Raw genomic sequence first — 19118 nt, forward strand, 5'->3', positions numbered from 1 at the left:
AAGCATGAGGGCACATAAGTTTTGCACAGAGTACGCGGAAGACACAATCGTTCGGCCCGAGACGCTATTGGTCACCTCTGCAGGATGCGGTTCAACACGGACGAGATCAAGCAATACGTCAGTCGACGCAAAATGACAGCCAACTGAGCATTGCATCTGGACATGGAGCCAGAATCTCACGGAAGGGCGGTGAAAGGACTTCGCAAAGACAGTGTAGAGCCATGCGCAGCTTCCATCGTTAGCGAGACATCACTTCAAGAGGCTGAGGTCCACATTTGCCTTGATCGGTGCCTAAAAGGCCTCGGGTAACTGTGCATCGTCAAAAAAATCCGTCACTGTAACTGACACTGGCTTTGGGATCACACGCACTTCATCTTTTGATCGCTGCCTCTCGTATTCGTAGGACAGTCAAAGTAACATCTCATCTCTCGTACAGGGTGTGTTTGCCTTCCCCTGTCATCCGATCTGGGAGTTTCCCGACCAAGAAGCTAGCACAAATACAGGACTGACACAGCGCCGATACGTACGACTCTTCTCGGCGCTCTTTCTCAAGATAGCACTACGTGACGCCTAACTCAACGTATGAAGCAGTTCATACTTGCCACGCACGCATCACTCTGTCTCGAAGTCAATCGGGCTGGATCTGCACATCGTGGTGACAAACCAAACCATCACATTCTATCAGACACAACAAACCACAGCGAAACAACACATGCGCCCACATTCCTACATCTGAGGAGAAAGGACGCACGAACACACCACCTTGAACAACAACCAAGACCCCCAGCAATCAGATCGAGCAGCCTCGACCCTACGCTGGCCTAATGGGCCCAGGACCAGGAGGAAGCTCGGCCGCACCCGTGAGAGCAGCCCGTCCACACGCGCTCGCAAACATGGCGACGTTGTTGTGCGCGACGTCCTTGACGACGCAGTGACGGGCGCCAAACTCGGGCGGATTGAGGCTGGTGACGCCCTGGTCCTTGAACGCCTCGTAGCCGTAGAACTGCGAGACGTCGGTGGTGGTGCCGCCGAGCAGGTTGAGGTAGGCCCACCAGGCGTAGCCACGGTCGCGACGGTTGCGCCCACCTTGCGCCTGGACGGGGCAGCTCTGATCACCCGTAGGATCCGCTCTGTAGGTATCCAGCGTACCAGTCATGTGCGTTACATCCTGACTGATCCAGTTGTAGAAATATCCAACGCCGTTCTTTTGGAAACGCGGCACGAGACGCTTGACGTAGCGCGGCTTTTCTCCGCCAAAGCCGTAGCCCCACGACGTAAAGTTGCCGCAGTTAGTAGGCGTGTCAGGGCGAGCGTCGGTAAAGTAAGGCATCGAGGGCGAGTTGGCAAGCACGAAGCGGAAGTTGGTGTACGGCTTGAGCATGCCGTACTTGGCCAACATGCTGGCACCGGCAGAGTGTCCGACGGCATAGACGGTGCGGAGGTTGGGGAACTTGGTCCTGTCGGCAAGCAGCTCGACGAGGGAATCGTAGACGTCGAACGATGAGCACAGCCCGGCACCCGCCGGAGCCACAGCATCGGCACCATTGAACCAGTCGTTGTTGTTCCAGGCGAGGTTCTTCTTGGGCTGGTACCACTTGGCCTTGTTACCGGTATCGGTGTTAGCATAAAAGTTGGGAGCAATGACGACTCCCTCATCGTGCACAATGTCGTAGACAGACGAGAAGTAGTTGTCAAAGTTGCGAGCAGAGCCGTGCTGGACGATCCAGGCGACAGAAGCATCACTGGAACCGGTGATGGGGTAGTTCTTGTTGACAAACATGGGGATGCTGTACGCGCGCGACTTGCATCCTTTGTATTGAACGAGCGTGGCACCCTTAGGAGCAAATGGGAGACCCGTCTTGGGGTCAATTCCAGTAGCTCCGGTCTTGGCGTCACGCTTTAGCTCGGCCTGCGCAGGGACGTCAGGCCTAGTGATGTTCAACACCTCTTGACCGGTGACATCTGGGAAGGGGATTGGCTCGGTCGACAAGTCGGGTTTGTTGGCGTCAGGTCTGAGGACCGCCTGCGGATATGCAGAGGCGACTGACCAAAGCAGCGCGCTGAGGAGCGTAAAGACTGTAAGGCGGACCATTGCTGAACAAAGCGCAGAGAAGAAGGAACGTGGTGGTACGAGTGGATGTGGCCCGAAGCTCGGACGAGAAGGGAGCGGTGCTCTATATATCTGTTCGAGAGGCCGAGGAGGACCGCTAAGCAAACACGGCTAGCCGAGAGCCTGTAGCCAAGACGGCTGATGAAGAGTGGGTCTGCGTGTACCAAGATAGTCCGGCCGCAAGTGGGTTAGAGAGGCAACCAAGCGATTGACCAGTCAACGCCAATGTGATAAGCAATGATGGATCTCTGTCCAATGAGAAACGCCGACAATTGTGGTGCCCGTAAGATCAACAAGCCGGCAAAAAGGGCGGGGATGAGGAGAGGGAGAGTAGGAGGAGGTGGTGGGGTAAGAGGCCCATGAAGGTGGGTCCACGATCAACAAGACACGTTGAGGCGCTTGAAGCGCAGGTCAAGGGCACTGCGAGCGGGACGGGTTGGATGGGCAGGCACGGGACTGAGGGTGGGAGTCAAGAGGAGTTGGCGTGCAAGTGACACTCTGACGGGGCGAGGTGCGGCGTTGTGTGGTCGACGGGATTGAGGTACGAGGCTAAGGCGAGATGTGATTCGGGGCCGGCCTGTTGTCTCAACAGGAGGTAGCCGGCGAAAGTGGACAGAGTCTTTTAGGTGACAGAAGTCATCGAGACGGGGTGCTTGTGCACCATAGAGAACGGGGTGGACGAGTCAAAAAACTTCTGAACGGAGCGGAATGGCTAGCAGAGCCCTCAGGAACCGGCAAAGGAGCAAGCGAGGCGAAAGAGAATTCCTAGTAGCGGGCTGAGGGGTTTTGAGCAGCCGACGGCAAGCTGCGACACGCTAATGCAGGGCGTCTGCACTATCCGCCATGTTGTTTGAAATGCGAGAGACAAAGGAAGGGAGGAGAGATGCAATGGGTAGGTTTGGTGTTCTTTGACAAGCTTCGACACGTCTCGGCTAGAGCATGACCCAAACACGCTCTGAACACGAACCTGCGTCGCGGTCCCGTGCATGATTCAAAATCGAAATGATCGAGGTCGAGTAGCTTTGTATCGGTCGTTTGAGCATGAGATGGATGGCGCAGTGGTCGGAGGAAAACCCTCTCCAGTCACCGATGAGAGACGCGAGTCTGGGCTCCGGAAACTAGGGTGGTCTAGGTGGCCCTGCATGTAAGCTAGCGGGCCAACTCAGAAGCGGTCGCCGCCTTCCCGACTAGCATAAATCGCGCTTCCTTGACGCGGGGCGCAAGCGGATCGGACTTAGCTGTCAAGAGACGACATTGATGACAGTCGATGAGGTCTCGGAACTGGCATGCCAACGGCGCTGAGGTGTTGCTTGCAGGTATGAACATTACTGCCAAGACGGGATGGATCGTGTGATGAACCTCGACCGAGCGAGTTGTTGTTGCAGTGGGAGTGGAGTGTGGGGCTGATGCCAAGACAAGCGTCAGCTGCAGTTGCAAGTCAGCGATGGACAAGGGGGGATCAAGGGGTTCTTTGAAATGCTGCCAGGGACGTATCAAGTCACACTTGAACGGCGAATTCGGTACAAATACGGGGCGTGACGACGCAGTAAGGCCCAAGTCGGAATGCAAACAAGACGCGGGCGAGACCCCGCGCTTGTCTCCGACAGGCTCTAAGCAAGGCGCAAGCATGAAGGAAAAGGAGCGTGTGGTAAAGCGGCGGGCAAGTGAACCCTGAACAGAGGAATGAGTCTCAACGTACCACCCACAGAGCTACCCCAACGAGTTTGTTAGATTTCTTGCCAGAACTGGCAGACACATACAAGACAAGACAAGAAGGCATTCTGGTCTGTTGGGGACGAGCGTATGTGCCTCTTGTTGTCTCTTGTCACCAATGCGACTCGCGACATGACATCGGCCTCTTCCGAAGGAGGGACCTTGATCGATCTGTCCAGTTCGGCCCTCCCGATCTTAAGGCGGAACTTCTTGGGTCCCTTTTCACATTTCGCTTGTCGACGTCTATCGTATCGCACCGACATCTTCACTGGCCCAGCACGCCGGTTCCTTCTCAGAATGGCCACCTCAAAAGCCGTCTTGCTGCACACGGAGATGTGTTTCGACAGGAGAAGAAGCGGTGCTGAATCGTTCGTCCGTTCGTGCTGTTGTTTGCAAGTACAGTGCTGGTCTGGGGAGAGAGTGGAGAGTTCACTTGTTCTGCTGCTGTGCCATCATCTTTGCGCTGTTCACGATACCAGATATAACCAAGAATGTCAGCATCACACGAGAACAGAGAAACAACAACGCGGGGAAGCGTGCGACTTACTTTTCCTCGCCGAATCGCGCACCTACACGCTCCGAGTGCTTGAGGAACTTTTGAATGCAGTTCGAGACACATGTGTCCTGTTTCGACAGCGGCGACCGCGATCTAGTCAGTAAAGTTTGCTCCCGTCAATGAAAGACATGCGAGCAAGGAAGATGTCACCTACCTCTTTGGAACTGAGTGATTTCGACGTGAAATCGTTGCAGCACGATTCAAAGCATCGTTCGACGAGACCCGTGTAGAGCTTGAGGAAGTCCTTCATCTGCTTCTGCTCGATGATGCGGGACATAGCCTGCTGCTCCGACGATGAGAGGCCCGAGACTGTATAATTGAAGACATTGTCAGCGATGACGGCTGGTGCGAGGCATGTTTCATTGGCGGGTTCTGATGCTCACGATCCATCTTTGCGATATGTGTGGCAGCTGGTTGTGCTGCGCTATAGTCCAAAGCGGGGGATGGAAGTTTGCTTGAAGGCGGATAAGACGGTCGAGTCGATCAAGAGAAGGTGGGCGCGCAAGAGGTGGTCCGAAGTCGATCTTGACAAAGCTAGCGAGTGTGAGTTGTACGTCGAAAGAGTTGGTGTGAGCGGCAAGGCAGAAAAATCTCTCTCTCTCGCTCTCTCTCTCTCTCTCTCTCTCTCTCTCTCGCGGCCAGAACACATGTCCGAAATCCGAGGTATTTTGGCTTTTGAATAGACACATCGGGATTCGGTGCAGTTGGTAGAGAACAGACTCACAGCGCGCCGCGGGAAAACGAAATGACTCGCACTTGACTCAACTGTGACAGCCATCACGAGCGAGATCCGAAGTTTTGAGATATGCTTACATCAGCAAGAATTTCTTGTTGCGCAACGCAGAAAAAGAGGATTTTCTCCACTCTCGCTCGTTCTCCTTTAGCAAAACTGAGCATATCGCTGTCAACGGCAATATCGACGACACTGTTTATACATCTCTCCTCGCTTCTCTCTCTCTCTCTCTCTCCATCAACCATATAAGGACGAGCCATCTTGGTCGAAAAGCGTCCCTCAACCACAAACCCATCAAGAACACCTACACCCGTTCAACCCAAACCCTTCCCGATTTTCACCTCTTTCACGTTGAATCTCACCGCCACTTCCACTACCAACCAACCCACCACACCTTCACCCATCATGGCTGTTCGTTGTCAATTCGAGAACTCGTCCGAGATCGGCGTGTTCGCACGCCTCACCAACGGCTACTGCCTCGTCGCCATCGGAGGCAGTGCCAACTTCTACTCGACGTTCGAGGCCGAGCTGGCCGATGTGATCCCCGTTGTCCACTGCTCCATCGCAGGCACGCGTCTGGTCGGTCGTCTCACCGTCGGCAACCGTCACGGTCTGCTCGTGCCCTCGACAACCACCGACCAGGAGTTGCAGCATTTGAGGAATTCGTTGCCCGAGTCCGTGGCGATTCAGCGTGTAGAAGAGCGTCTCTCTGCGCTTGGGAACGTCATTGCTTGCAATGGTAAGTGTCACTCTCATCAGCATGGCTTGTATTTAAGGAAGGACTTCCCCTTTGCTAACCTTCTGAATCGTTCATGTTGCTTGTACTCGCCGCCAGACTACGTCGCATTAGTCCACCCGGACCTGGACCGCGAAACGGAAGAAATCATTGCCGATGTGCTCAAGGTCGAAGTATTCCGCCAAACCGTCGGCGACAACGTGCTGGTCGGCTCGTACTCTGCCATCTCGAATCAGGGCGCCCTCACGCACCCACGAACATCTCTGCAAGACCAGGACGAGCTCTCGTCTCTCCTCCAAGTGCCCCTTGTTGCAGGAACCGTCAACCGCGGTTCTGACCTGATCGGCGCTGGACTGGTGGTCAACGACTTTGCCGCTTTCTGTGGCACCGACGCAACCGCCACAGAGATCAGTGTCATCGAAAGCGTCTTCAAGCTCAGTGGTGCCCAGAACGGCGGCGATACCGTCAACGAGCTCAGAGATGCTCTCGTCGATACCTACGCTTAAGGCGTCCAATGTTGGGGGAGGTCCGTTTGTTACATCTAACATCAAAGCATGTCCCGTTTTTCTTTGGCAATTCCAGACATTGGATTCTGTAGACAAAACCCAAACGTCTAAAGTCTTCGGCTGTGGCAGAGGATTGTTCTTGTCAGGTGTCTAGACGTGAAGCTCCCCACACCGAGCAAACGGGCCGTTGCAGCGAGCCTCATCGACTCAGGATGTGCACAATACGAGCTCTACTCGAGTTCTCAGCTGCGGCTTCAGACTTTTCACAACCTCGGAATGTTTACAAGAATATGAATCTATACGTGCGCTCTTGATATACAAGGCTGTGTCGACTAGAGCTCGTCCTTCAGCTGGTGTCCACTGGCTCCTCCATCGTTCGGCTGCTGCTGCTTCACCGGGAAACAAACTGCGGGAGTAGTGACCTTGATCGAGTAGATGCACTTTTCCGCCTCAAACACGTCCAAGACCTTGTTTTCCACGCCACACTCAAGGTCCACGACAGCACTGCGCTCGGGGCCGTTCCAGCACTTCTGTCCGCGCGCATAGATCTGCTGCATCCAGTACGCATCTTCCTCCGGCGAGCTGTTCTGTTGCGGGTTGAACTGGCTGAACGTGCCGAGCGAGATCTGGGCGCCTCCGTTGTTGGGGATCTGGTTGGCGCGACCGAAGAAGCAGTATTCGTACGTGTACTCGCCCATGTCCTTGCTGAAACACTTGTTCTCGAGGGCTTTGAACTCGGCCTCCCTCCCGTAGCGCGTGGCAAACTCGGCGAGCTTGTGCTTGCGCGTGGACAAGTCGGCCGAGGTGCGCGAGAGATGGTTTGCCGCCTCTGAATGTGCGCGTCGAGCCTCAGAGACGTTCTCCGGCTCATCCGCAGTGCCTGACGAGGCTGTTGATTTGGGACGCATACGTTTGACGTCCGTGATGACGTTGGCTTTGATGAGCACGTCGAGCAACGTATCGACCATGGCTTCAAAGTATGGCACGATAACGTCCGGTAGGTACTCGTGAATGCGGAAGAGCAGTCCTCCGTCCTCGGACTCGTTGGCGTAGACGCGCTTGTCGTGCGCTGCACCGCTCAATCCACGATCCATGATATCGAGCGGATCGTCACCCAGTAGAGAGGAAATCTTGCTCGAGGGCCAATCGCCTTCGTCCAGCAGCTGACTGAGCTTGACATTTTCCGCAGCGAGCTGGTCGACTGTGTTGGCCGAGTCCGCCTCGGCTTCGTCTTTCGTTTCTGAAGTAGCGGCAGAGATGCCGCGCCACTCCTTGTACGCCACCACGGCGCCCTTGACGGCCATATCCTGGTAGTTGGGGTTGTACCCTTTCGCCAGGTCGTCGAGCAAGAGCGTCAGGGTGGACAACTCGGACTTGAGCGCAGCGTTCTTGTCCTGAAGCGCTTTGATGGCAGTCTGATGGTCGACGAGCTTGGCGTAGAGCGGCGTCTTGATCTTGGCATCGATCACGTGCCTATCCGACGTCTCTGCGCGCGTCAGCTCGTTCTGCAGCCTAGCCTCTTTCTCTGTAGCCACTTGCACTTCGACTTCGAGCTTGGCGATTTCGGCTTCGAGTGACTCTTTCTCCTTGCGGCCGTCTGCGATGTACTTGTCGCGGATCTTTGCACCTGCGCGACGCAAGTTTTCGAGTTCGGTCATCTTCTTGCGGTACTCTTTACCAACTTTCGCGCAGCGATCAGGGCAGTGGATCTTGCCGTCCGTCTCGTCAGAGCCATCGCAGCACTCTGGGTCGCAGATGCCATCGTCGACGCGACTGGAGCGGATGCGGGCGGGAATGTGGCCGTGGTTGGCGCAGTAAAAGGAGGAGTTGTGACAGGCCGAGGTGCCCGGTTCGTCGGAACCGTCTGGACAGTCGCAGTAGTCGTCGTTGATCGCGGACCAAGAGAGCTCTTTGGAACCGTCGAGACAGGTCCATCTCAGTCGACCTTGGGCGTCTTTTGTGGGCTGGTACTTGGAGGCGTCTTTGGGCGATAAGATGGGAGGAAGCATGTAAGTATGGGTGGGGGTTTTGTGGTGGGGAACGGGAAAAAGGAAGACTTACCTGCGGGAGCGACACCGCGCAACGGTGTTGTAGACGAAGATGCTGAAGCAGAGATAGCGCCGGCGGCGAGTGCGGCAACGGCCAGACTGTTGAGTCGGACCATGATGGAGGTTTAGGATGCGGATGCGTGAGCCGTTGCGGATGTTGATGGTGTTGGGAAGGAAGAAGCAAGATGGAATTGCGTGTGTCATTTGCGTGTGTCTCTTTCGAATTGAAACGCGATATTGGCTCGTGCCTACTTGTCTAATCGGCGCCGATCTCTTTCCCGATTGTGTAATCAGCTTCATATCCGATTGAGTGTTGCTTTTGGTGGGCGCAGTGGAGGAGAACAACACCAAATGACCAACGAACAACAGCACTTTGCTCTTTGACTCCAACACCCACACCACCCTTGTTCGGCAAAGATGGCGACAGAAGCACAAACACATCCACGTCGCTCAGCCTCGTCATCTACATCCATCCTCAGCGGTGCTGCTTCCCCTCTCGGTCCTTCCTCCTCGTCACATGCACCACGGACAAAGTAAGAGTCACCGTATCTTGCTCGCTCTTCACCGTGCCGACACTTTTATTGACATTCTTCCCACCATAGATTCGATGCATCACAGCTTCAGCCTCATCTGACGAGCACTCTGGCCAGCCGATTACGCAACGCAGCATGGGACAAGTCGGATAAAGACAAGAATCGCGCATTGAGCAGATCCATAGCCGAGGTGATCAAGTCCAAGATGCTCGGTGAGTTGGGAGCGCGTCGTATGCTTTCAAGATGGAGGAGCGATGTTGACAATTTTGCTCTTGTGTGTTGCTGTTGGATGATGCGCTGTAGAGATCGAGTCCAAAGGTAAGTCTGGCTCAAGTACGGACAGACAGCAATCTTTCGGAGGCCAGCAGCTCACCGTCGCTTGTATCATCCTCTGGATGTCATTGTATGGACAGGCTTCAAGTACATTGTTCAAGTTCAACTCGTCGAGAACCTGGGTCAGGGCGGAAGGTACGTTTCTCCATCCTCGATCAATCTCATTACTTCCGCTAAACCTCTTCACACCGCTTTCATCTGCTGCCCCGACACGGCAACATCGCATTATCAATGTTGCTAGAGGTACGTCCATAGCTCTGCCTGAAACCGAGCACCCTGCAACAAATGCAACTGACACGTCGCCCGTTCTGATGCTCCAACAGCCGACCTTGCATGCCACTGGGAAGATACAGATAGCGTGGTGCAGGATATGTACTCCAACGTAAGCCACCACCACCCTCACCTCATCGATGAGCGCTGAAACTCGCAGCTGACAACCCCTTACCGCCAACCTTCTTTGATCCTGAAATCGGACAATCGTCGCAGGATACGCTCATTTGTACGGTCTTATGTTTTGCCATTCGCACGTGAAAAGAAAACTGGGTCTCTGTCACCGATTCCATACTCGTGAACTAGCAGATTGTGGTGGATGCGTGCTGCGAAGTTGACGAGATCGAGCAGAGTAGATGTACGGAACCCAGACCGACCGGTATGCAGGGCTCGATTTAGGCACAAGGCGGGGGTATATATAAGATCGCGAGGCCGTTGTTTGATAGTGTATTAGGCATCTTCGAGATTCCGATCGAGAAAGTCCCTGAGCTTGTCGAGCAGGTGCGCCTTGACGTGGGGTGGCAGGGTATCTGGCATGCCAACCGTTCCAGAGTTGTCAGCTTCTCTGCTCTGTCTCAGCAACATCGCAACCAAAAACCAGGGATAGACTTACCTTTGGCATGCGGCGTAAGCACATCGATCAAGTCGGGCACACTGAGCACCGGTTGGCTCTTGGCCTTACTCGTGGCAAACCCTTGGAACTCGGTCTCCCAGCCGGACTCGTCAAGCATGCGTCGGAGCAAGATGAGCAGACGCTGCCATTCGCCCGAAGCGACGAGGCGTTGGTGTAGGGCGTTGTACAAGCCGTCACCTGCTTCGGGTGCGGGTGGGGCTTTGTTGAGTTCTCCTTCTTCCATTGTTTGCGAGTGCGAGTGCGAGTGCGGACGCGGATGGTGTTGGTGTAGTACAGAACAGGGTTTGGCGTTGGCGGTGCGCTGTTTCGGTGATTTCCGTGAGATTGATTCGGAATTCGGGTTTGTGGAGATTAGATTTTTCTTCTTTTCATAGTTCTTCTTTGTACGACGACAACGACGACGACCACCAACCACGTATCACAAACTGCAACCATGTCGACCAGCACGGCCACCGGCACGCTCGCGCGCCCCCAATACGTCATCGAGCACATGGAAGAAGACGATCCGGAAGCACCCTCCAAGTTCCCGCAATGGGCGCTGCTCGAGTACCGACACATGCTCGCGCTCGTTGGACCGGGATCGACTGTGCACTTTACCTCGTTGTCGCACGCCTCGCTCGAATCGCTCCGCAGCTCGCTCTCTTCTTCTAGCTCTGGACCTCGCGCAGAGTTTGAGCTGCACACGGCAAGCATTACGACGCTGATGGAGCAGCGTGGGGTCACCAAGGACAAGGTGTGTCTGCTGGACCCCAAGTCGCCCTATGCCGTGTCGATTACTGATGCGGGCAAGGTTTCGAGTAGCACCAAGCCCGCGGCTGCCGGCGGACCGTTCGAGTTCTTCCTGTATGGCGGCATCCTGGGAGACGACCCTCCGCGCGACCGCACCTCGTCGCTGCGCCAACTCGGCTTTCCCTCGCGACACCTCGGGGGCATCCAGATGACCACCGATACCGCACTCGGCGTCACCAAGCGCTGCGTCGAAGACCTTCTTCTCCTCGCGCTCGACGACACGCAACAGCAGGAGCAGGACTGGGGGGATGTGCAACAGGCCAAGGGCAAGCTCCAGTGGGTCAACCATCCCGAGCTCAACTTTGGCAAGGGCGAGAGCGTGGAGATGCCGTTCCGCTACATGGTGGATGAGGCGAGAGCCGTGACAGCAAGTGGGGCGGGGCAGCCGCTGATGCCAGAGGGCATGCGGGAGCTGATCAGGACCGATCTTGATAGGTGTTTCGAGTTTTGAGCCACCACGACTTGTCCGGGCTGATGCTCGCCGCTAGTAATACTGCAGTCTTGTGGAACAGGGGCGGCTTGTTTGAACAGTGTCTGCGTGCGCGTGCGTGTGTGTCGGGAGAAGAACGTCAGTCCGAAGGAAGCCGTATGCGCCGGCGGCTTTTCAGAGCGAGAATGCGAACGCAAGTCTGCCTGGAGAGAAATGCGACTCTCCCTTAGCGTTATGTCGACAAGATGCATCCCACCCTTTGAGCCTCCTGCGCCCACAACACCCACCCCATCGATCTCTCTTCCAGATCCTCGTCCGCAAAGCAAAAAAAGAGGAAAAGGTTACGATTGTCATTGAACCTCGACTGAGAACGTGCACAACATAGAAGACCCAGGGGGGAGAAGAGTGAGCCAGGAAGAGGGGGAATATGTGTGACAATACACCGGGTGGAGCCGGGGGGGAATCTTGACGGGGAAAGAGAAAAAAATACACTGCTGTTGAAGATGCTATTACTTGTTACTGCTTGGAACGGAAGGGCGGAAAGGAGACGAGAGATGCTTTGGATGGTGATGGACGGTGCTAGTATGAGGTGGGGCTACCTCTTGTTGATCAAGCTCAAGAATTCCTCCCTGGTCTTTTGCCTATCTCTAAAAACGCCCAACATGCAACTGGTCACCGTCGTCGCGCCGGGCTTCTGGACGCCGCGCATGGCCATGCACAGATGCTCGCACTCGACCACCACCGCAACGCCTTGGGGGCGCAGCGCCTCGTCCAACGCGAGGGCCACCTGCTTCGTCAGCCGCTCCTGCACCTGCAGCCTGCGCGCAAACGTCTCTGCGATTCTCGCGAGCTTGCTCAGCCCGATCACGAGCCGGTTGGGGATGTACCCAATATGGATCTTGCCCGTAAACGGAACCATGTGATGCTCGCACAAGGAGAAAATCTCAATGTCCTTGACAATGACCATCTCGTCGTGCTCCTCGTCAAAGATCGCGTTTGCAATCACGTCCGACAGCCGCACCTCGTAGCCGCGCGTCATCCAGAGCAGCGCCTTGGCGTAGCGTTCCGGTGTCTTGGCCAACCCACTCCTCGAAGGATCTTCACCGATGCACTCAAGCACGGTCTGGATGGCGTTGGCGAGGCGCGCCTGGTTGGCTTCTGCTTGGGCCGGAGTGTGGTGGAGCCGGTCGAGCGTCGCTTTGGCTGGCCAGCCGAGACCGTTGTTGTCCATGACGGGCGTGGCGGTGCCAGAGGGCGCCCAGGAGGAGCCGATGTACGTGCGTTCACCTGTGGGGGTGCCCAGTCCTCCACCGCGCGTGGTGGCGAGCAGGTCCAAGTCGGCCGACATCTTGGTCGACGCGCTACCGTGTGTCCCGGCGGCTGCTGCTGGCCCGGCAGAACTGGAGCGAGATAGCAGCGCAGTGGCAGCAGCACGTGCGTTCGAGTGGTGATGCTGCATGATGGATGCAGATGCGGATGCAGAGGGAGACATGTTGGATGAGCTGGCTTGCACGTATGAGGTAGACGAGCTGGAAGGAAGAGCAGGGCTGGCGGCTCCCAAGTTAAGGGACGATACGCCATTAGCGAGAGCTGACGACTGCTGTCTTGATTTCGAGTTCGAGTTCGAGTTTGACGCTGCTGTTTCGGTTGGGTCCGGCACATCACCTGGATCACGACCACAATCCAAGCCGTTCCCATCAGGTGCGTAGATATCGTTGCTTACCGCAGCGACAGGATGCGCTGCGGTTTTGAGCTGATCGGTCAACCCCTGCAGTTCGCTCGAGGACATGTTGGCACGCTGCAATGCAGAGGCAAAGAACGAGTCGAAGAACTGCGAGCCTGAACTTGGCGCTTGTGTTTGCGATTGTGACGCTTGTGTATCCTTGCTCCCTTTCATGGTGATCGTCCCCGCAGAGGTCGCAGAGGTGGTGGCCGGTGATGGTGATTGAGAATGACGACAAACAAAAGAGAAACAAACCTTGAAAAGATAAAAAGAAATGTCTGTGCGGAGAAAAAGAAGAATTCAAAAAAAGCAGCTGAAAATCAAATTGACCAAAGAGTCTAAATTTGTGAGTGCAGCTCGACACACTCGACGAGTCACCGAAAATCGGGCAAAAATTGGATCGCAGTTAGAATATTTGGCGATTTGCGGATTGGTAATCTCGATTTTTGTTTGCTTTTCTCCACTTTGTCTCGACGAGCTTTTCTCTTCCAAACGACGACGACGACGACAACATTCCCGTCTCTACCCATAGCAAACATGTTTGGCAGCATCACAACAGCAGCGAGAAGCGTCGCATCAAGGCGCACACCAGCAGCGGTAGCGACGGCGACGGCGGCGGCGGCCGTTTCGCCTCTTCGATCCTTATCAACCACACGAAAACTCTCCAACGCTTCGCCATCGGCAGCAGCGCAACAAGAAGAGGTCACAGCAGGCGAACAAAAGATCCGCGATATCTTGACAGCCAAGTTCAACCCTTCCGTTCTCAAGGTGCAGGATGTTAGTGGTGAGTGCCTTTGTCCCCGACCTTCACCGACCAGCTTGGCGGTGCGTATGCTGACTTGTGCTTCCACTGTGAGGATACGTCGAGAACAGGCGGCTGCGGAAGCTTCTACGCAATCCAGCTCAGCTCGAAGGAGTTCAAAGGCTTGTCCACCGTCAAGGCGCATAGACTCGTCAACGAGCAGTTGAAAGATGTGATCAAGGACATTCACGGCTTGCAGGTATGTGTTGCCGTTCAACCTCTTCCGTCGGCCTATGACCCGCAGAGCCACCGCTGACAAGAACCCCTTCATCTTCCGGATTTTGTGTCGACAGTTGAGAACCGTGGCTGAAGACTAATCACTTAAACAATGCACCGATGAGAAACAAGCAATGTGTACCGTCGATTCCACAAGTGTACACGAGGACCGACGCTTTGATGAGTGGTGCGTGCTCGCCTGCCTTGAGAACACTCTGTCGGAGCGCACAGCCGGACTCAGCCGGAACATGCAACGATGCCCACGTCGAAAGGCACATTTATCTGTCTCTCTCTTTCTCTTCCTTTTATTCTGCTGCACTCAAGAACACATCCAGGGTCTGACTGCCAATGAGAGCGCGAAAAGCAATGTTTTCAATTTTTGGGTGTGTGTGAGTGTGTACTTGGAGACCGACCCGAAGCTCCTTCCGGAACCCGAATAGCCTCTGATGGGATAGGTTATGAAAATACAATGCAGAGGAGAGACATGACGAGGCACCACATCGCTTACTCGGCGGAAGCACGCGTGTAGACGAGCTGACCGTGGTGGTGGATCAGACGCTTGATCTGGCCCTCGCGCTCCAGGTGGCGGATGGCCACACGGGCGAGCGAACCGTTGATCTTCATGCGGTCAATCAGCGTCGACTGCGAGATCATCTTGAAAGTGGGCACCTCCTTGAGGATTCGGTCGTACGTGGGGCGGTCGAGAACAACAGCGTTCTGGGCCTATTGTGCGCAGAATAACCAAATAAGAACAGCACAAGAAAAGGGGAAAAGGGATCTGTTAGTCACCTGCATCTATCACCCCGCTTGAGATCTGAGAAGAAAAAAAGAAAACGTACCTTGTCCTTAACCTTGCCCTTGGACCATTTCTTCTTCTTGGCGCTCTTGGACGCCGCGGCGGCGATGGCAGCTTTCTTGGGCGGCATCTGGAAGGGGATTCGGAGGGAGGTGTGGAGAGAGAACGAGGTTTCAAGGTGAGCAAAGAAGATTCGTGCAGTTGATCGTGAGGCGCAGCAGAACAACGCAAAAAGCGCAGCGACCGATGCAAACACAGCTACAGCACGGTGGCAGATCGGATCGTTTTAATGTGGATGTCGGAGATGCTGGCAGAATGAGGCAAAAACGCGGTGCTGAGAGTGTGCGGCGGCCGAAGGTGGCAGTGAGTTGGTGTGGATGGCCACTGATGATGATGAGTTGGCGGTGATCCGTTGGGGTCGATCCGGAAGGTTGAGCGGAGCGAACTAGCGGTGAGAAGTGCGCAATAGTCGGGGTGGAAGGATCCTTCTGACGCTGGCAACGGCTGGAGTCCTGTCGATTTGAAGAGTCGAGTCGGGAATGCCTAGCGGTGTGCATACGCTGATGCACAGGGATTACAAAAGACAGGCACTGCTTCGAACGTGGTTAACTGCAAGAGACCGGACCGGCACGATCATCATCGCTGCTGGAGACACACCGCTGCTTCGCCACAACATCGTCGATGGTAATGCCGCAACTGCTTCTCCGCCGCCGTGTGGTGACAATACTTGGTTGCCTCCCATCCAAGCATATGCGTCCAACGCTGTATCCCAGCTCCTGCTCTTGCAATTATCGAGCCGCATCTCTGTGCTAGTTGCTTCTGTCCGACTTCAACATCCATCACTATCCCATGCTGTCGAACATCTGGATCCTATCCTCGTCGAGGTCAATATGGTTCCCATGCCAAGTCTATAGTCGATTTGCAGATGTAATCATTGCCCAGATGGAGGTTTCTACTTTGGCTGCCCAATTTTGCTGCTATGTTGCTGCGTGTTATGCCATGCTGTGCTGTGTCGCATCGGTGTCGGCTGTACGTCGCCGCTAAATTTGCGCCAAAGAGATTGGCAAAACTTACCTTGATGTATGTGGTGGATGACGGTAGAAAGGATTGAGCGATGCGAGCGAGTACAAAGTGACTTGGCGCGGCACACACTCACACACTCACACCTTCGACGCAGTGGTGACCGCAGTCTGATTGCACTCTGCTGCTGCTGTGCTGCCTTTCCGCCTAAACAGTGCCGTGCTGCTGCCTCGTTTTGTTGGACGCAAGTCGCTGGCAGCGACTGACAGACACTGAATTTCGGCCCTCGCTCACCAATGGCGGTCCCAGCAGGACAATTTTCAATCCAAGCCTCCGCCAATCGGAACATTCACGTGACTGAGAACCTCGGCCGAAGGACATTTTACGATTTTAGGCATATCATGGTTGTTAGACTGTGAGCTGCAACGATCGAAAGTTAAAATCGCACGAGAACGACTCAGAGTCGGCGTTACTTGACATTTTGATTGCGGAGAAGAGCGAGAGAGGGAAAGAGAGAGCATTGGAGGGATGGGCGATCGGCGATCTTGCGACTCTCCGGCGCACCGCCGTGAAGACCGCCATTTCAGCTTCAGCTCGTGGTCATCACCGGCCCATACGCCTGCTTGGGATTGTTCAGGGGTGATCAATTCGTGCGGCACAATGCATTCTCTGCCTTCGATTCGGGTTCAAACAGCAATCATCGTCTCATCTGGCTCATACGGATAGACAATGACCGCGGCACAAACATCCATCTTGGAAGCCTTGCGGTGGTGGTGGTAGTGTGGTATGCGGCATGCCCCCCGCGACGTTGCCTGGACGCGAATCCATCCTAGGCAACTGCGACCTAAGCTTGTGCGTTGATGGTCCGAGCACTCTGCTTCGAGAGGAACGTACAGCTGATTCAGATGACTTCCGTCAATTCAATCATGGTCATTGGACCATCACGATGCGTTACTCTCGTAGCTTGTCGCTTCAGCGGCTGTCTGTAGCTGCACCGCATACAGATCTCACCCGCAATGTTGCTTGAAGCTTCGGTGTGGCCCACCCACTGACTATCTATCCTTTCCTCCGAGCGAGACGTCCCGCTCCACGGTTCGTCGCGCGTTGCAACCAGGTCTGAGTCTCGCTGCTTGCTAGGACACAGATATAATAGCACACGGTATGATTTATTCGAGTTTCAATTACGATTGCGCAGGGCAAGTGCCGTCTAAGTACCAATGAGGCGGGATCGGTAGACGTACAACTAGCAATCCGGACCTTATGTGCTTTAGATAGCCGAAAGGTCTGTTGGTTGACAAAGCACAATACAATAGGAGGGTGGCATGGAGCGTCAGTGATCCGGATTCTCAGCGACAGAGCACAGTCAAGAGCATCATTCTCTTTAGCACTCCTTAATGGCGGGTAATACTCACTTCCGAACTTCTCGTCGTAGCCTGGCGTGGTCCACTTGCCCTTCTTGACCATCTCGTCGACAGTGCGGCCGATCTCGGGGCGAGCAGCCACAACGTCATCCACAGTAAGCTGGTCGAAGGGTCGGGCGTCCTCGATGTTCTTCAGGGTAGCCTTGAGGTCCTTGAGCTCGGCCTCGATCTTGGCGGAGCTGGCCTGGGCTTGCTCGACCTGTGTGTATTGTAGCGAGCAGTAGCGGAAGAGAGCAATGTCAGTATTTGGATGATGGTGACGAAAGCGGGGTGTGAGCAGAAACCGAATCGTCAAATGCATCGTCCGACACGTCTGAGCCTGTGGGTGGGGTGTCGCTGAGAAGAGTCGGTAGCCAATCGCATCGCATCGCAGCATGTTGACGAGTAGCAATGATAGATGTCCGTGCGCAAGACATTTGAAGCGACAACATTGGTTGCGCTGGCGCTGCTGTGTATTGTAGTGGAAGATGTCGAGCTGCTCTATCGTCTGGAAACGTTTGGAGCTGTTGATCGTCATCGTGTTATGGATACGGGAGCCGTTGATGCGATAGACGAGCTGCGTCAATGCACAGCAGCTGTCAAGTTTGCAGCAGCCGTATTGGGTGGTGATGTCGTTGTCGATGCAACTAGCAAACAGTTCTCTTGCAGCCTGGTATCGAAACACATATGGCTTGTGGTCATAGTTGTCATTATTGTCGTTATTGTCGCTGTTGCAGTTGTTGGGGCAATCTATGACCGGTGTTGTTTGGTATCAAAGCATGTGAAAGGGCGAACGGTAAAGATGTCTGGATGTTGCCAAGGATACCGTCGCATCATGTCCCGAGGACACGACGGCAGCATATGTGGTGGTCGTGCACTGAATGTGGTGGTGAGTTGGTTAAGACTGTCACGAGCAGTCCGAGTGCTTCTAAGCTGAAACGCGATGCGATGCGAGTTGCAGCTGGTTGCGAATGCAATTAGGCGGTGCAATGCCATGTGTCGTAATGCGATGCGATGCGATGCGATGTCTTTGACTGGACGGGGATGCACTGAGGGACATGTGCGGACGATGCTTTTGGTGGATTCTCAAACGGATACTAACAGCCTTGGACTCGAAAGCGTCGATGGCCTTGAGCTGAGCCTGAACATCGTACGAGACGGGCTTGAACTCGGAGAGGATCTTCTGAGCCTGGCTGACGACGTCCTTGTTGCGGAGGACCTTGTTGTAGTGAGAAAAGTCGACGTCGGTGTTCTGCTGCTTGAGCTGGGCGAGCTGACGCTTGGCGTCGTCGGCGCGCTTACGGAAAGCCGAGATCTGAGCGAGGGTGTTCTTGCCAAGACCCAAGTTGGAGATCTTGGCGAGATCGACTGCAGCAGCACGGGCGGCCATTGTGTGTTGTAGGAAGCGACGGAAGGGAGAAGGAGGAGGAAGAGATGATGGTGGCTGTTGATGGAAGAGAGATCGAGAGAGTGGAGATGGCGACGGCGACGGCGACGGCGACGAGAAGGATGATCCCGAACAAACATCACACTGAGCCAGTGCCTCTGGAAATGAGCGTTGAAATTCGAGATTTCCCTTTTTCCCTATCGCTTCCGACTCGACTCGAAGCAGAGCGCGTGCGACGATCACTTTTGTGGATGTTAGGTCGAAGTTCACGTTTAATCTCATTCGCACGGAAATAGTTTCCGGGGAGAAAAAGTGTCTGTGCGCAGACGAATGTCCCGAATGCGGATTGCTCGCCGTCCAAAGGTGGCTGGCTGTCTTACTGT

General features: G+C 54.9%; 11 protein-coding genes across 11 annotated transcripts; 4 read left to right on the forward strand and 7 right to left on the reverse strand.

Moving 5' to 3' along the window:
- Positions 1-811: 811 nt before the first annotated feature.
- EX895_004207 (uncharacterized protein) lies at positions 812-2092 on the reverse strand (the record flags this gene model as incomplete). Its single annotated transcript, XM_029884803.1, has 1 exon — positions 812-2092. The coding sequence occupies one exon, from the start codon at positions 2090-2092 to the stop codon at positions 812-814; it is 1281 nt and encodes a 426-aa protein (XP_029738904.1).
- Positions 2093-4252: 2160 nt separating this feature from the next.
- On the reverse strand, positions 4253-4769 carry EX895_004208 (uncharacterized protein; the record flags this gene model as incomplete). Its single annotated transcript, XM_029884804.1, has 4 exons — positions 4253-4286; positions 4371-4447; positions 4534-4688; positions 4763-4769. The coding sequence occupies 4 exons, from the start codon at positions 4767-4769 to the stop codon at positions 4253-4255; spliced, it is 273 nt and encodes a 90-aa protein (XP_029738905.1).
- A 748-nt stretch (positions 4770-5517) lies between these two features.
- Positions 5518-6354, forward strand: EX895_004209 (uncharacterized protein; the record flags this gene model as incomplete). The annotated part of the gene is made up of 2 exons (XM_029884805.1): positions 5518-5851; positions 5948-6354. The coding sequence occupies 2 exons, from the start codon at positions 5518-5520 to the stop codon at positions 6352-6354; spliced, it is 741 nt and encodes a 246-aa protein (XP_029738906.1).
- A 332-nt stretch (positions 6355-6686) lies between these two features.
- On the reverse strand, positions 6687-8518 carry EX895_004210 (uncharacterized protein; the record flags this gene model as incomplete). Its single annotated transcript, XM_029884806.1, has 2 exons — positions 6687-8335; positions 8416-8518. The coding sequence occupies 2 exons, from the start codon at positions 8516-8518 to the stop codon at positions 6687-6689; spliced, it is 1752 nt and encodes a 583-aa protein (XP_029738907.1).
- Positions 8519-8819: 301 nt separating this feature from the next.
- Positions 8820-9625, forward strand: EX895_004211 (uncharacterized protein; the record flags this gene model as incomplete). Its single annotated transcript, XM_029884807.1, has 5 exons — positions 8820-8935; positions 9005-9147; positions 9239-9253; positions 9349-9403; positions 9592-9625. 5 exons carry the CDS (start codon positions 8820-8822, stop codon positions 9623-9625), a joined length of 363 nt encoding a protein of 120 aa, XP_029738908.1.
- Positions 9626-9988: 363 nt separating this feature from the next.
- EX895_004212 (uncharacterized protein) lies at positions 9989-10395 on the reverse strand (the record flags this gene model as incomplete). The annotated part of the gene is made up of 2 exons (XM_029884808.1): positions 9989-10068; positions 10152-10395. 2 exons carry the CDS (start codon positions 10393-10395, stop codon positions 9989-9991), a joined length of 324 nt encoding a protein of 107 aa, XP_029738909.1.
- Positions 10396-10605: 210 nt separating this feature from the next.
- Positions 10606-11412, forward strand: EX895_004213 (uncharacterized protein; the record flags this gene model as incomplete). Its single annotated transcript, XM_029884809.1, has 1 exon — positions 10606-11412. The coding sequence occupies one exon, from the start codon at positions 10606-10608 to the stop codon at positions 11410-11412; it is 807 nt and encodes a 268-aa protein (XP_029738910.1).
- A 574-nt stretch (positions 11413-11986) lies between these two features.
- Positions 11987-13288, reverse strand: EX895_004214 (uncharacterized protein; the record flags this gene model as incomplete). The annotated part of the gene is made up of 1 exon (XM_029884810.1): positions 11987-13288. One exon carries the CDS (start codon positions 13286-13288, stop codon positions 11987-11989), a length of 1302 nt encoding a protein of 433 aa, XP_029738911.1.
- Positions 13289-13651: 363 nt separating this feature from the next.
- EX895_004215 (uncharacterized protein) lies at positions 13652-14233 on the forward strand (the record flags this gene model as incomplete). Its single annotated transcript, XM_029884811.1, has 3 exons — positions 13652-13898; positions 13988-14115; positions 14210-14233. The coding sequence occupies 3 exons, from the start codon at positions 13652-13654 to the stop codon at positions 14231-14233; spliced, it is 399 nt and encodes a 132-aa protein (XP_029738912.1).
- A 403-nt stretch (positions 14234-14636) lies between these two features.
- On the reverse strand, positions 14637-15058 carry EX895_004216 (uncharacterized protein; the record flags this gene model as incomplete). Its single annotated transcript, XM_029884812.1, has 2 exons — positions 14637-14855; positions 14972-15058. The coding sequence occupies 2 exons, from the start codon at positions 15056-15058 to the stop codon at positions 14637-14639; spliced, it is 306 nt and encodes a 101-aa protein (XP_029738913.1).
- A 2157-nt stretch (positions 15059-17215) lies between these two features.
- EX895_004217 (uncharacterized protein) lies at positions 17216-18738 on the reverse strand (the record flags this gene model as incomplete). Its single annotated transcript, XM_029884813.1, has 3 exons — positions 17216-17232; positions 17361-17568; positions 18451-18738. The coding sequence occupies 3 exons, from the start codon at positions 18736-18738 to the stop codon at positions 17216-17218; spliced, it is 513 nt and encodes a 170-aa protein (XP_029738914.1).
- Between the last annotated feature and the right edge of the window lie 380 nt (positions 18739-19118).

Source organism: Sporisorium graminicola, chromosome SGRAM_23 (genome assembly GCF_005498985.1).
Source record: "Sporisorium graminicola strain CBS 10092 chromosome SGRAM_23, whole genome shotgun sequence".
Classification (NCBI taxonomy): domain Eukaryota; kingdom Fungi; phylum Basidiomycota; class Ustilaginomycetes; order Ustilaginales; family Ustilaginaceae; genus Sporisorium; species Sporisorium graminicola.